The sequence below is a fragment of the Drosophila albomicans genome, chromosome 3 (assembly GCF_009650485.2).
Source record: "Drosophila albomicans strain 15112-1751.03 chromosome 3, ASM965048v2, whole genome shotgun sequence".
Taxonomy (NCBI): domain Eukaryota; kingdom Metazoa; phylum Arthropoda; class Insecta; order Diptera; family Drosophilidae; genus Drosophila; species Drosophila albomicans.
Genome location: NC_047629.2, coordinates 19,602,266 through 19,618,379, shown reverse-complemented (window position 1 = coordinate 19,618,379; position 16,114 = coordinate 19,602,266). Strand labels below are relative to the sequence as shown.

Sequence of the window (16,114 nt, the reverse complement as noted above, 5' to 3'; positions counted from 1 at the left end):
TTAAGTAAATTTAACTTTTAAAGCACAAAAAGTTAACCCTGCTTAAATGAGCCAATCATTTTTTGCAGTAATCTTCAGTTATATGAGCTCAAATAAATATATATAACTACAAACGTATTAAATAAAAATTACATGATCAATTTGGAAAAAACTGTCTCAATGATTGAGCGAGAATTTAAAAAAAAATTAAATGTATTAGGCTATCGTTATTTTTGAAAATTTTTTAACAACAATTTTGAAATATTGTTCGAGTTTACAAGTTTATTTAATAATTAAAAGTAAACAAGATAGAAGTTAATATTTGTAATGTGCGCGACTTAAATAATTAGGGCTTAAATGTTGATAAATATAAACAACCAATTTAATTTTTAATAGATTGTATTTCTTTAAATTATTGTGAACTTAAAACTGTATAGTATTTTATTGGTACCATCATATGAATATCTCAAAAACAATATTAATTATATCATACATATATGTACACAATTAGAATTATTGAAAACATATAGTCTGAAAAATAAAAAAAACAATTCTTAAAGAGAAGTCTTGAAACTATTATAGAAGGTAATAATAATAATGCAATCATATGTAATAAAAGTGTACAATCAAATTGCAAACTGTATCAATGAATTTTAATAACAAAATTAACTTTTTAAACACAAGTTTGATTGCAAAATTAAAAATGTATTGCTTTTTACTGGTATCCTCGTTAATATGAATATCTCAACAACAATATTAATAATTTCTATTATCTACTCAACATAAAGTGTTGAAATTATATATATTTCTGAAAAATAAAAACAAATACGTGAGAAGAACTCTTATTTTGAATGCTATATTATAAAGATATCGTCTTCTGAAACTATCGAATATGTAAACACTCGGTAAGCCTCAGAGAAATATTGGAACTGTTATCAAAGATCTGCAATCTTATTGTTGTACATTTCTTTTTAGGCAACGAACCCAGGCCCATTTCCTTGGAAGATGTTGAGCAGTATTTAAGGTGTTATGCACAATATCGAACATATGAGCATTTAAATATGTTATTTTTTCTATAAGTTCTTCAATTTATGCATAATCTTTTAAGGAAAGGGCAATAGTAATTTCTTCTTTTATTTCCATACGGATGCGTTTTTGAATTTGTCTGTTATTTTAAGTTTCATTGAAGTAAAGCATGTCTAATCTGCTCCAAAGATTTGGTCTATTGATAACAATTTTCATGCTCAAAGGTTATTCGAAAAAAGGAGCTCGAATCCTAAAATGTTATTGTAAGATTAGGTTCCCTTTTCCTCGAAACCCAAAACACTGACAATGGAATCGAAAAAATGCCAATAGAATGCACATAACAACACATATGTGTAGGAGCAGCCAAAAAGTAAAACCTTAAATTTCAATGGTCAACCGCCGCTTCGGCTTACCACTGAGGGATGATTGTGTGTGTACATCCCGATTGTCGGTTCCTCCGGGGATCGCACTTATGTAGTTACCTCCGACCTTTGACGAGTATCGACATTTTCTTTTTTTTTTTGTTGCTTTTTTCCGGCCATTGTTATTAGTCATGAGCTCTTTTCCCTGTCGTCTAGTTTCAATGGTGTCGATGTATGAGTATGTTGAAATTGCCATTTCGATTAACGAGGCATTGACAGTGTTTTCATATCATTTTGAAAGTGAGATATAAATTGAAGAGATGATTATTAGAATAATTCCCTTAAGGCAAACTTACATTGACATTGGCTATATCCTTGCTGTAGTTAGGGGAGTTTAAGTTCTCTTGATGTCAAATGGTTATTTGCTTAAAGTAGAAAAGGCCAGATGAAAAAGAAATGCTTTGTATTTTTTGTTGTCATTACTTTTATTTGTTAAATTTATCAATTGTGTCCATATATATTGTATATGCGAGGCTCGATATATAGAAAATTATGTGGAATAAAATACAAAGAAGTTTTGCAAAAATGTTTTCGAAAGCATACAATTGTTTAAAGGCTTGCTAGCCATTTTTACCAAAAATATTGGGATCCATAGTGACTTTTCTTATATATTTGCAAATCATATTAACTTTGTTTTGTATTTATTCGAATAGGTTAATTTTTATACCCGCTACCCATAGGGTAGAAGGGTATTATAACTTTGTGTTGGCAGGAAATGTATGTAACAGGTAGAAGGAGGCATCTCCGACCCTATAAAGTATATATATTCTTGATCAGCGTCAACAGCCGAAACGATCTAGCCATGTCCGTCTGTCCGTCTGTGTGTCTGTCCGTCTGGCCCTATGAAACACTGGATATCAGAGACTATAAGAGATAGAGCTATCAGATCAAGTTTGTTTCAAATTTTTGCCACGCCCACTTCCGCCCCCGTAAATAAAAAAATCGAATAACAAGCGTAATAAAGCTAGAGTTGAAAATTTTGGTACACACAATAATTACTATAGTAGTTATGATTTCTGAAAATTTGGTTGCGATCAGATAAAAATTGTGGAAGTTATTAAAGAAATACTTTTGTAAGGACAAAAACGCCATCTTACTAGGGCTCTTAGATGCTTTGGCCGACAATCTGGTACATTGTGCCGTCTATGGTATATTTTGAATGTTGGTATATTTTTAGTATTTTTTAGTATTTTCGGTATATTTTGAAAATAATACAGCATTTTTTTGCCTTTATTAAAAATGGGTAGCGGGTATCTCACAGTCGTGCACACTCGACTGTAACTTTCTCACTTGTTAATTTTGGGTATAAAATTTAAATTTTCATATGGTTGGCTATTGGGGAGTTGAAAGTAATATTTGTGAAACGACTTAAGCCCTTCCACTATAAAATAGAACGCAACAATTGTACACGCCTTTAAATCGCTATATGGTAATCTGCATCTTTTATAAAATAGTTTTTATAGTTCTGACGATCACATTATATGATTCGACAATCCCACGATACTAATTTCTTGTGGGACCCACGATTCAGGGATATGGTTTGGCCTTAAATTAAGTCATCCGCAGTAGACAGATTGCAATTCTGAACATTGTAAAATGTTTTCTTAAATAAACGTTTTCTTAAGTCGAAAGCTTAAAAATAAAATAAAATATTTTATCAGCTTAGTAGTGTTACTTCACTATATGTATAAATTGAGTTTCCACGCATTGTTGGGTTAAGATTGTGCATTAATTAAATATCTAAATTGTTACTAGAATATTAACGTCAATTACTTTGTATGTTAAGTTCCACATATTATTCATTTTCGTAAGCTTATCTTATGGTGTAGAGAATGTCAAATTGGTCTGCACTCTTTTTCCTGCTTTTCTCTGAACGCGTAAATATCTCTTCGCATTTTCTAATAAGGTGTTCAATCAATAAACAAAATCGGAATACGGTCGATTCAAAAATGGTATGAGTATTAATAATACATTAATAATAATATTACGAAAATGGGTTTAAAATGCATAATAATCTGATCATCTTACTTGGATTTCTCTTTGAGTAAATCATTTTAATGTATATTCTGTTTAACATATCCATATCCATTCACAAATTAGGAATATAATGCCCAAATCAAGGATATCTGGTATAGTATCTTGGTCTGATAAACACATGAGCATATGTAAGTGGATTGAAATGGATATGCATGTACCACACGTGTGGTAATATTGTGTATTTAAGTGGCTTCATTATTTTTAGTTGATTAGATCTGCGGAAACAAAGTTCACATGTGATCTGAGATATGGTGAATCTGGTTTACCAAATGAGTTGCAAAGTGTATCTGATCAACGCGTGCTTACGAATGTCATCGATTAGATGGGATATGCTACTGAGATAGGTAAGAGTTGAACCTAATCGCAGCTCCTATCGTAACTAGCTCTGAGTAAGATGGCATATTTGTCACCATTTTATGCTGAGCTCGGCTACTTAAGCGTATCTCTAGTGGGCAATCTTGAAATCCTGATGCTTCTCATCTTCTTCGACAGCAGCTCAGTAAGTGCACGGATTAAGAATGTTGCAGCCTGAGATAGATATCGATCAGAGACGAGACTGGATTTATTTTTTGTTTTCGACTCAAGACATAAATATTTTCAGACTTTCTTACTCCCAGTTTGCCTTGCAAGATTTGTTTGGTCTGATAAGATAAACAATAGACGTGAGCTCAAGTTACTTGCAATCGCTCATGTGTTGTCTCAATAAACACCCAGACAATTGGCCTTGTCTACTGGTGAAATTATTGTAGGAGATGAAGCATATCAATTGTCTGCATGGATCAGAATATTTACTATTTTTGTATTCTACGCTCTGGTGAATAAACACTTATGATTTGTATATTTCAGCATATGAATTTAGAGTTTCAACAATATTGAAATTGTATAGAAACTTTGATATATGTATGTATGTACTAGAGGTCTGCATGAATGCACTCAAAATTTTCGGTACATACTATGTACTATATATTGGACTATTATAAAGAATTTAGAATGAGGAGAAACCTTGTCCTTGTAAATTTAATATAAGGGTAATTAGAGTGTTTATTTGGTTTTCAGTTTATTGCCGCGAATAAAAAATACGGGTGGTATTAAAGGAGGAATGAAGTATACAGGTAACTTTTCAAAATGGAGTGTTTAGCAGTCTAATGTTATATAGTATGTTTTAGCATTGAAAATTGTAGAGTATTTGTAAAGATCAGTTTCCGGTGCTTTGTTGCTCATTCCCTGGCCAATTGAGCAACGTTATTGGTCAAGGGTATTGACAAAATATCACGCACAACATGTCGTAAAAAGATTGTATTTAAAGCGTAGTACTCATTGAATTCTTCTTCAGATTTTGAATTGCCATGTAAAATGCAACGTATATTATTTGTTAGAAGCCCTGCGGAGATATGCACGAGTGGCTATCAATGCAATAAATGGCCAGATATACTTTTGCTTGACTTCCGCTGGCATTCACACTCAACTGTAGAGTGTAGTTGCATTGTTCTAGGAGTAGGCACAGCCATTCAGTTCTGCAGGACAATGGAAACTTATCTGCACATGCGCAACGAATGTCCAGTGAATGACACTCATTCTCAATGGGTATTTCAATGGTCCTTCGAATGCTATACGGGTGTACATTCAATTTCAATAGTATGTTCTCGGTTAGAGATCGGTGTTAAACTAAACCAAAACAATTGAATTTCTCCCATTCAATGCCAATGTGTTCAACATTTGCCATTTTGTTGGAACCTACTCAGCAAATTTTACTATAAGCCTGTTGCTACTTTGTCAAATAATTTGTCTAATGTCTAACATAATATATTCAGTGTAAAGTAATTGTTTTTGCAGAGCTCAGTAATACCAATGAAGCTATTGTGCACTATTTGAAAGAACCTTGTGAACCTTATTAATAAAGCTTAAGCGACAATTCAGAAAGCATAATTATTTAAAAAAAAAATTTAATGATTCTCCCTATTCAAGTATGTGGTGATTTGACTACTTATAGTTTTCATATTTGTTGTTCGGCAATCAAAACTTTTCTTTATAGAAAAACCATTAGTTGTCGAATTGTCCATATACACAATTTAATAACTTCTACGAACTGCGAGTATCTAGCACACAGGGTTTTGTCAATTTGTATATTTAATAAATTCATTTTGGCTTCTTAAATTGTAATTTATTGTCTTTCATGATTTTTTTTTAAGTATTTCAAAATGTTTTATAACTATTATGAATATATTTTTGGTTGGAGATCAGGAAAGTTATATGTTACACCCCAGCCCGCTCCCACAATTCGAAGAAAATCCGAATAACGAGCATAATTTTAAAGCTACATAGAGTCGCGATTTTTGGTACATACTACAATAATAACTTCAGTCCTCATATCAAAACTATATTAGATGAACTACTCGTATCAAATTAAATTATGTTCTTAAATAAATGCATTTATTAATTTCATAAATGAAATAAGATAATTAATGTTGTGTACACCTGGCCCTCGCTTAACACGGCGGCTACGTTCCCAGAAATCTTCGTGTTAAGCGAAATCGTGTTAAGCGAAACATAGATTCTGTACAAAATAAGGGGTTACGTTCGCAAAATTCAAAATTAGCAGAAAACAAATTTTTTTATTGTTCAAATTTGGTATGTTTTTATTAATGTTTCATTACAGTTTTATTTATTATTTACATGTTTTCTTTTTTAGTGGCTCTTTATAAAAAAAAATCAGTTCTTTTCGATTGTTTGTTGGCTTTCAAAGCTTCTTTATAGAACTCCTTATAAGGCAAAAGTATTCTTTCCAACTCTCTCTTAAACTTAAGCCGTCGTTCGATGACCGAATCTGAACTTAAAAAGCACGATTCCAAGCTGCTAGCATATGCGAATCCTTCTTGGAGTTTTTCTATCGATAAACTAATTTGATCGGTTTCTTCAGAGCTGCTTTCATCGAATTGTTTGCTTCATTCACAGCAATCTCAAGCAATAATTCGTCATCAACTTCTTCATCTTCAAACAACTCTTGCAAATCATCATTTGCCATGTCGTCGAAACCTTTACCTTCAATCAAGTGAGCAAGGTTCAATATATCCTGGAATCCACGGTTTGGCACTTCTATTTCAGAACTTTTAACTACCTCTGGCCATAATTTTCTCCAGCATCTATTTAATGTTGACACCTTAATCTCTTTTGAAGGTAAGTTTACCAACTCAAGGCTATCTTTAATAGAAAACATCTTCCAAGCACTGGTTACATCGATGGAGTCGGTTTCAGTTGTATCCAAAGTCCAGCGTATAAGATCTTCGCACCTACTAAAACATGCTTACATCTAGCAGATCAAACGTGGGATTCCCCTTTTTCGACAATCACCCCATGCGTAAGACACACGCACAAAGACACTATCGCGTTAATTGACAGAAAAAAAAATATAAAGTGGATCGCAGCTTATTTCGTGCAGTCGCAAACTGAAAGTTTGAACCTTCACTGCTACTAAACCACTAAAGATATTTCAAAAATTTAAATGAAGGTTGGTAATGCAGAATTTGTAGATTTGAAATTAATAAGAAAAAAATTTCTTAATTACAAAAGTAAAACATTGAGATAAAAAAAAATTTTTTTTGGGCTTTTTTTATGCCGCAGCTTATTTCGTGCAGACATTTTATATAGACGAAATTCTAACTTTTTTGACTAGAATATTAGGTTTTCACGCCAGATTTGGTATTTTTGGTAGTTAAACTAAAAGATTTAATGAGTATTTTGACTTTGAGACATTGAAATACTAAAATTTTGGGGAATTACAAACATGGCACCTCGAACAACTATTAAACAACGAGAATTAGTTCTCAAATATTTTAAAGATGGAAACAGGCAGCGTGCTATTGCGGAGAAGGTTTCACTAAGCTTTAGCACTGTACAATATATATTTTAGCGCTTTATTCGTGAAAATCGGGTGGAAAATAAAGGTCAAAATGCACCAAATAAAATTGTTTGCGAACAAGAGGAGCGTCGCAACGTAAGAAAAGTTAAACAAAATCTGAAGCTATCGCCTCCAAAATTGGCTGTGGAGATAGAGGATGAAATGGGCAAGAAGTGTAGCCCGGATTCAGTGAGCCGGGTCCTGCTCGAACACAACTTTAATGGTCGAGTAGTTCGAAAAAAATAATTTATTAACAAGAAAAATCGGGACTACCGCTTACATCTCGCTCGGGAACATATCCGTCATCCGATTTCCTTTTGGGAAGACGTCATCTTTGAGATGAATCAAAATCTAACATATGCGGCTCGGATGGGCGTCAATATGTTTGGCGGAGACCAAATACCAAGCTAGACCCCAAACACCTAAAACCAACAGTTAAGCATGGCGGGGGTCACGTTATGGTTTGGGCCTGTATGTCGGCCTCTGGAGTCGGTAGCCTGTCTTTATTGATAGTATAATGGACACCAATCCATATCTTTCAATATTGAAGGAAAACCTTCTCCAAAGTACCGAGAAAGTGAGCATACGCGATTGTTTTCGGTTCTACCAGGACAAACACCCCAAAGCATAAGGCTGGAATTGTGAAGACCTGGCTCGTCTGGAACTGTCCACACTTTGTGCAAGCACCAGCACAAGTACCAGATTTAAATGTAATAAAAAATCTATGGCAAATTTTGGACTTGGCTATTCGGAAATGACAGATTTCGAACAAAAACGATCTAAAATCTGCTTTGGTTGAAGAATGGCAAAAAATTCCCGACGAAACGACCATAAAATTAGTGTCCTCAATGGAAAACCGTCTGAATGCTGTCGTAAAGCAGAGGGGAGGCCACACAAAATATTAAGTTAATTTTTAGAATGTAGAGATAAAAATTCTTGAAGTGCACGAAATAAGCTGCGGCGTGAAAAGTTTCTATATTTTTATTTTTCTTCCATTATTCTGTAAGTTTGATAAATATGAAGTTTGTTTTAGTTTATTAAAGATGTTATTACTATAAGTTAAATAATTGCGTTAAAATTTTTGAAATATCTTTGATGGTTTAGGAGCAGTGGAGGTTTAAACTTTTAGTTTGCAACTGCACGAAATAAGCTGCGATCCACTGTATATCGATATTTCGCAATCGTGTAAGAACGAGGATTTTAGCGTGTTTAAAGTGGGATGGGAACAAATTTATAACCGTGTAAGACCGAGTTCGTGCTAAAAGAGTCCGAGTTAAGCGAGGGCCAGGTGTACTATATTTTGCATGCAAATATAATATTTTGATATTTTTATTCATCATTTTTGTTAACTAACTAACATTCAATGCTATTGTAGGTATGTGCAAGTAAATATATAAAATATGAATAAAAATTTAAAGAACAATATTCAGCGAAAATCCAATGAGCGAGCAACGTGAAGGAGGTACAAGCGGCATTTCAACAGAACAAGGGATAATGGACTACACAATAGAGGGAGGAATGAAAGTTATTGACGATTATGCATCCACTGATGAAGATATAGCTTTAATTGTCATCATTCTCATTTTGTTCACTTTGTCACTTTCGTCATCTATGTTTGTCTTTGATCAGAGAAGTTATTGACATGCTCAGTATATTTCACTACTAACTAACACGCCTGTCTAACAATACAAATATATCTGCAATGTGCATTTGTGAATGTGCTTGCGATGAAGACCACGATTTGTCTTTGCTAGGTGTATGTGGACATGCAGCAGAACTTCACAAAGTTTGACTTAAATATTGGGGTAAAAATTGATCTCAGTTACTAAAGTTAAATTAGACCCAGTCAACTTTTAAATATTGTGCAATATAATTGAATTGCCATCAACCTACAAATTTTTTTTGAATCTGCCAAGTTTGCGAATTCTTGAATCCATGAATCTATGAGGTTCTGGAAGTGGCCCGAGCTAATTTCAAGATGGCTATTCTATTTACTTAAGGTGGATCCACACCCTGGAAATTCCGCTAACGTAACTCGTCGGGGCAATTATTTTTTTGACTGGATATTTAATGTCGACCTAAATATTCAAATGTTGAGGACCTTTCAAAGGCTCTTTTTAAATGTACAGAGAGGAAAGTTGCACACTGATTAAAAAAGAATATATTTTTTTAAGATTTAAGTATTTTGATGACAACAAAAAAGTTATTTTCTTTTAATTACAATTGTCGGATATATTCATGACATTTGAATTTATCTTTCATAAATTCTAAAGATCTAGGCCGTTAAGCATCCGAAAATTTTGCTTGTTAAGATAGAGGAACATAACTGAAGAGTGTCTCTTTATCCTATCTTATTCCAATTACTTACAATTGATGTATTTATGTTCATCATTTTGGCCTGTTCAAACGGTTACTTGTTCGAACATCAAACGAAACAGGACCGAAAGACCACCAAGCCAAATGAATTTTCCGCTTTGATCCTGCCGTATCGAGGGCCCTCATTGTGCGAGTAGTTGCTAATCGCACCAGGTGACGGATGCATCGGTTTGACAGAGAGAACAGAGAGAACTGTAGTATGCCGAGTATGGGCGGCATACCCGAAGTGACAAGAGAATAGTTTCGAGGTGTCTCTTTTCGTACGATGAGCATTGTGAGAAAAGTAGCAGTTTCCTTTCCTTTTTTCCTCGCATTTTGCCTACAATTGTGATTTTGGGTGTGCGTAAATTTTAGGCTACGTGTTGCACCTACGTTTTTGATGGGCTGCCCAACTGTTAGCCAACGTTTGCCTTGCTTTTAAATTTACCGGCATCGTCAGTTAGTTTGGACCACCAGCACTGCTCTTAAAATAAAAAAAACGCTATATCATTTGTTACCACGAAAGTTGAAGCTATAAACCTTTTTTTGTATTAATCCTCAATTCAGCCAATTTACTCTTATTTTTCAAAAAGCGAAATCATTCATCTGTTGATCTCAATGCTCAAGTTAGTTTCATCAAGATCAGAGCCAATTTTTCATGCTCCTCCTCTTTATGATTTGAGATCCTGCGGAAGATATTCATACTCATACTGAAACTCCTACACACATGCACTTTTACACATGTGTGTTTTAGGGACGTGTGTCGAACATGACGACGACTGTATCCCATTTGCAACGGTTGATTGGGTTTCTAATAGGCTCTGAGCTGGCTGCGTTTTGCTGGCAAATTGATTCGTTGCACTTGGCTGAAATTCAATTATGAGCTCATCTGCACATGTAAGTCTTTGCTTCGAGTCAGATGGCTTGTTTGTTTTTGCCAATGTTCCAGGTGTTTGAGCAAGAAATTCCAATTTTTCCGCTGGTATTTTTGTCGCATCATTTATTGCTGATCACTATTAAGGTGCATAAAAAAATGTTTCGATTTCATCCTAATCTTAGCTGTGTCATCCACTTCAATCATAACAAAATTCGTTCTACATAAAGTATTTAGTATATGCAAAGGGTTTAATGTGAAGATCTTGTTTAATCATTTAATTGTTTCGGAAATTGTGGAAGTAGACTAAATTTTATATATATATATTTTTAACTTAAATAGAATACAATCCTTTGGTATTACTCAAAGCTTAATTGAAGTACTATATTTCGTACTTAAGTAACAACAATGGAAATTCAATTTCTATTTTCGTTTGTTTATGAGCTAAATTTAATAAGACCAGCATTGATAATCCTGCAAGTGAGTGCATTTTGAAAATAAGAATTTTCAAATTTAAATATATTATAAAATTTCTAAATTATATTTATAAAATTGTATACAAAGTTTGAGATTTTTTCAGACAAATGTTCTCAGTTTTAATAGTTTTTTTTTTAAGTGGTCTCATTTTAAGATCACAATTTTTAAGACAAATATTTATATTTTAATTTTATTTAAAGTATTTACACATTAAAATTCTTAAAATAAGTATTTGTCACTTTAGACAAAAGAGTTCTTGTCGACGATTAAAGCTATTGTGCACTGCATATAATAAAAAATAAAACACAAATAAAATTATAATTTTTCTTCAAAAAGTACTTAAATAAAATCAATAAAAATATTGATGTTAGCAAATATTTTTGAAATATCAGTTCTACTTCTAAATAAAAAGATCACACTATGTTATAAGAAATATGAATATATGCGTCTGGAAAAGTCGTTTGCAAAAATTTGTATGTAGTTGTGCCATAGCTTTTGTGTGTTTGACGGTGGACTGACACATTATAATGGGCGGATTTGCCAAGTGGACGTGCTCAAGCAGCAGAGCTTCACAATGATTGTCCAGCTTGGTTTGGTATATAAATATGTTCCTCAACAGTTGGGCAGAAAAATTTGTGAATTTGTGTGAAATTTTAATAAGAATGTGTAAGAATATACAAAATTGTTATTGATTAAGCAGTTTACTAATGAGATGATAATTTTAAGAAAGCAAAATTTCATATTTAATAACGTACCATTTAATACACCGAAAGAGTGTTGCATAAAACAATAAAGGGCCTTAATGACAATAATTAAGCCAGTCAGTTTATTAAACTTTTCGCTTGTCAAGTTCATTTCACGCAATGAATACTTCTCAAATGAAAGGAAATTTTCTGGTAAATTTGAACTTGCATTTCTATTCAGTCAGAGAGGCCAGAAAAACCAAATCTATTGTGAACATTTGTAGAATTAAGTAATTCAGTTGAATTTGAGGACAAATTGAATAGTGCATAAAAATTACAATTTTCACAGTCTGTACGTTAGGTGACTTTATAGATTCTTTAGCATTAGTTTTGGTTCTTTCTGGTTCGGTTTTGCAGAGTTTAGCTTTGGTTACTTTAAAACATGACAGAGGAAAGTGTGCCTCGATGCATGAGCTCATATTGAATAGAATAAGTACAATACAAGTATATCGGCTAGTAGCAATACATCGTCATCCATTTGGAACAAATTGATTTTCTCTTTTGGACGACAAAGTCGTCCAGAACAGAGAGAGAAAGAGTGTTGCATTTCAGTGTACGTGATCTTTGTACCATAATTAAGAATACGTAGGCTCATGCGTTGCAAATTGGAAGCAGAGACAAAACATCCCAGTTGGCATCGATGTATAGTGTAGCGCACACGTGTGTAAAGGCATCTCTCGCCTTTCAAACTGTGCACAATGCCATCCTCAACATTCGTATCTATTGGTAGGAGGTACACACAGGCACAGGCACACACACTCTTTTTGTCATTGGCGTGTATCTTTTGTGTGGGCGAGACCTCGCTTACGGATTTTGGGACTTGTCACTGCCACTACTGACTGGACTTTTTGACAATTATTTATTTTATTTCTTAGAAATCAACCTATGTTAAATCAATTGGTTCCAAATCGTTGCAATTGAATTGTGCGGCTTTGCTCGTTTCGTTTCAGTTGTTCGACACGAACTATTTGAAATTTTCTGCTCATATTACTTCTGCAAGTTTACCTTAAATACCGATTTCAGAGTTGGTTACACGTTTATTCAGCACATATTGAGAAAAATACCGAGAAAATCGCAATTTTCACGACGATTCTAATTTGCCTTCTCTCTCAAAGACTTAATTTGAGGACTATAAACATACGTACTCAATTATAAGTGCGGAATGAATGTCCTTTGAAATAAGAGTGTTTACTTTTAAAAATGTATTTGAGGAAATTTCAAATAACTTTTTGATTTCAATATTTATTAATTAGAATTTGAATTATATTTTTCTATATACGTATATATAAAATAATCATTTTATAGTTTATTCCATATTTTATGCAATTTAATTGACTTCTGTCAAGCTAAATTGAATTGAGTAAACTGACCGAAGTAAAAGAGTGGTAAAATACACCAAATGGACAATGTATATTTCTGGTAATGAGTGTGCTTGATTAGACCAAGAACTTCAAAAAGATTACCTAGGTGGTGCTTAAGGTGCCCTTGATCAACTGTTACTAAACTGCTGTGACTGTGCCTTAATAGTTGTGCAGAACTAAAAGACTTTGTACTACATTGACAGAGTAAGCTGTTGGTTGTTGACTTAGCAACTGTTCCATAAGAGTTGAGCAGAGCTGTATGATAAGTAAGTTTAAAAAGTAAGCTTGCAAAAATTAATGTATTTGTATAACATTTTCATGTGTTTATATCTGGGCGGATGTGTTAAGTGGGAGTGGTTAAGCTAAAGGCCTTTCCAAACCTTGTACTACATACATAGGAGTGTGCTTCGTAATTAATTGCTGCTGCTGCGATCATCAGAGACAATTGCAGGTACCATCAATTTTTATACATTTTTATAATGAACAAAAAGTTTACTCAAGCTAGATATAGCATCCCATTTACCAGACCTCGAAAGTGTACGAGTCTAGAAAACAAATATACTAAAAAACATAGTTAACCGAAGGTTTTAAAGACGCTTGGTTAACCAACTTGGTGAACAACTTTACAATGAAATTGCTAGTAAACTATAATATTATTAAGGTAAGGCTTATTATAAATAAAATGTATTATTAACAGAAAAGTATAAAGAATACATATCGAAGACATTATTGTCATCTATATTGGTCAACGCTTAATGAGGCAAAACTCACAATCTCCAACCGAGAGACTCAAAATATCTAATTTAAGGTGTGTCGATTGTCCACAGACTAGAGTCTAGACGCCTCTGTCTAGACAAATGTCTGCAGGAATAAATAGTGTTGACTGTTGATAAGGGACTCGGTGATATCTGACCCATAATATATTTGCACACAGAAATTATAACAATTCATGCCAATTATTTTTGAGAGATAATTTCCTCTCTACCTCGTGACTGTCTAGCGTCTAGACTCTCGACGAATGTTAGATGACTAGCGTCTAATGGCGTGACAAAAGAACAGGGCTAGACGATAATGATATGACGACTAGACAGACGAGCACACCGAAATCAAATCGACAGTCGATAAGGATCAGGACTACCTATAGTTTGTGGTGTGAGAAATGTCTTCTTTTAACTGATACATAAAATTTACAATCACATCCCTCCATCCATGACATTCGTTTCGAATGAACATTTCATGAATGTATTTTCTAATCTGTTTGTTATTTGATATTTTAAAATTTTCTGCTTCTTTCATTCTTCATTCCACATTTGTTGACAAACACACATGCATATTTGTCAACATACAGTGTTGACTTGCAAGTAGTCACAAGGATGAAAGTGCGTTTACTTAGGATGACTACGTTATCCTCGAAGTCTGCACAGGTGGATCGTGTTTGCTTACAAGTAAACCATCAATTAGGAGTTTGGAAGCGAAAAATTTGAGATAAATCTATTTGCGATGAACGGCTGAACACTTTACTGTGGAATTATTTATCCATGTATTGCCAACCTGTAGTGTTTATTTTGTGTGTATTTATACAACCAGCTAAATACTCAACTCATGGATTTGGAATATGGCAAAAACGAACTTTTATTTACAGGATCAAATACAACAACTTCTGTATACCAATAATGTACAGTTTGGCTTCAAGTTAAAAAGTAAGTTGTAAGGAACAACTTGATTGGTGAAAGAGTAAACCATTTTAATTGCAATCATATAAAACTGGAAATAAAAGATTGACGTTCTTAAATAAAGGGCAATTTAGGGCCAACCGTACAATCTTTTAAGGGTTTCGCCCAATAAATGTTAATTAATTGGCTGGCGCAAAGAGCGCATCTCACTTTCTGGTCAGTTTCAACCTAACGCAACCTAACGACGTGACACTTACGTGGTGAAATCCGTTACAAGTTGTCAGGTAGATCTTTTACCTGCTTGAATCCTAAATAGGGGTTGAAAACACCGTTGGTGGTGGAAAGTGATGCCTGAAGATGGTATAAAAGCCGAGCATTGCAACAGAGGTGTATCATTCTCAGTTCAGATCTTGAAACGTGTAGATCAAAGCAAAGAAATATTTTCCAAAATGATTGCCATCAACGCAACAAACTATCGTGAATTCTCCACCAAGTCTTCCCAGAAGAGCACCTCTACTGGTGCTGTGGTCAACCTGAAGAAGCTGCTGAAGACAGTGAAACGCATTTTCGCCCACTCCAAGTCGGAAGCATCGTCAACAGCCGAAGTAGCTGCCGTATCCTCATGTCTCACGGAGGAAGAGTTCCAGAATTTGTTGAACGAACAAATCGAAGCCGCACACAACGCACTGTGTTAATTGCAATAGACTTCTGAAGTTACAATAATTCTGTGATGAGACGAAAGACTCCATGGTCACTAAAGGAGTTCAACAGCTTTACATTTGCATCTGTGATGGCGAGACTACGAGACTGACAGCCTTTGCTTTACTCACATCTGTGTTCTTTACAATTTATACAACCAACAAAACTTATTAATAATGTAAATAGTTTTAGTACATAATCATTGTCTTCCATTAGCTTTAAATAATTGTCTTCCATGCTTAGTTATAAGTTATAAATAAAAATTCTACTTTTGTGGAAATTATTTTGTGTTCTTAATATTTTTTGGCAAAACGCTCCAGCATTTGCTTTAAAGAACTTATTTTACAGCTATAAGAAGACCAAGAGTCATAGAGATGGCCAAATATGGTTTTGTCAAAGATCCATAATACAAAAGGAACATGTCAAATGGTACATAACCCTAAGTCCATAATTCTAAAAATAACGAAAATGTTGTCAGGAACTTCGTTTTCAATTTTAGCACTATTTTATAAGACTGCTTGTTTTTGGCTGCAATAAACAACTAAGGATACTCAATATAAATAATTTCAAAAT

The 16,114-nt window shown here is 33.7% G+C and overlaps 1 protein-coding gene across 1 annotated transcript; it reads left to right on the top strand.

Annotated features, from left to right (window-relative positions):
• Window positions 1-14,392: 14,392 nt before the first annotated feature.
• Window positions 14,393-15,805, top strand: LOC117568714 (uncharacterized). Its single transcript, XM_034249530.2, has one exon. The coding sequence runs from the start codon at window positions 15,190-15,192 to the stop codon at window positions 15,535-15,537; it is 348 nt and encodes a 115-aa protein (XP_034105421.1). The 5' UTR covers window positions 14,393-15,189; the 3' UTR covers window positions 15,538-15,805.
• The last annotated feature ends 309 nt before the right edge of the window (window positions 15,806-16,114 follow it).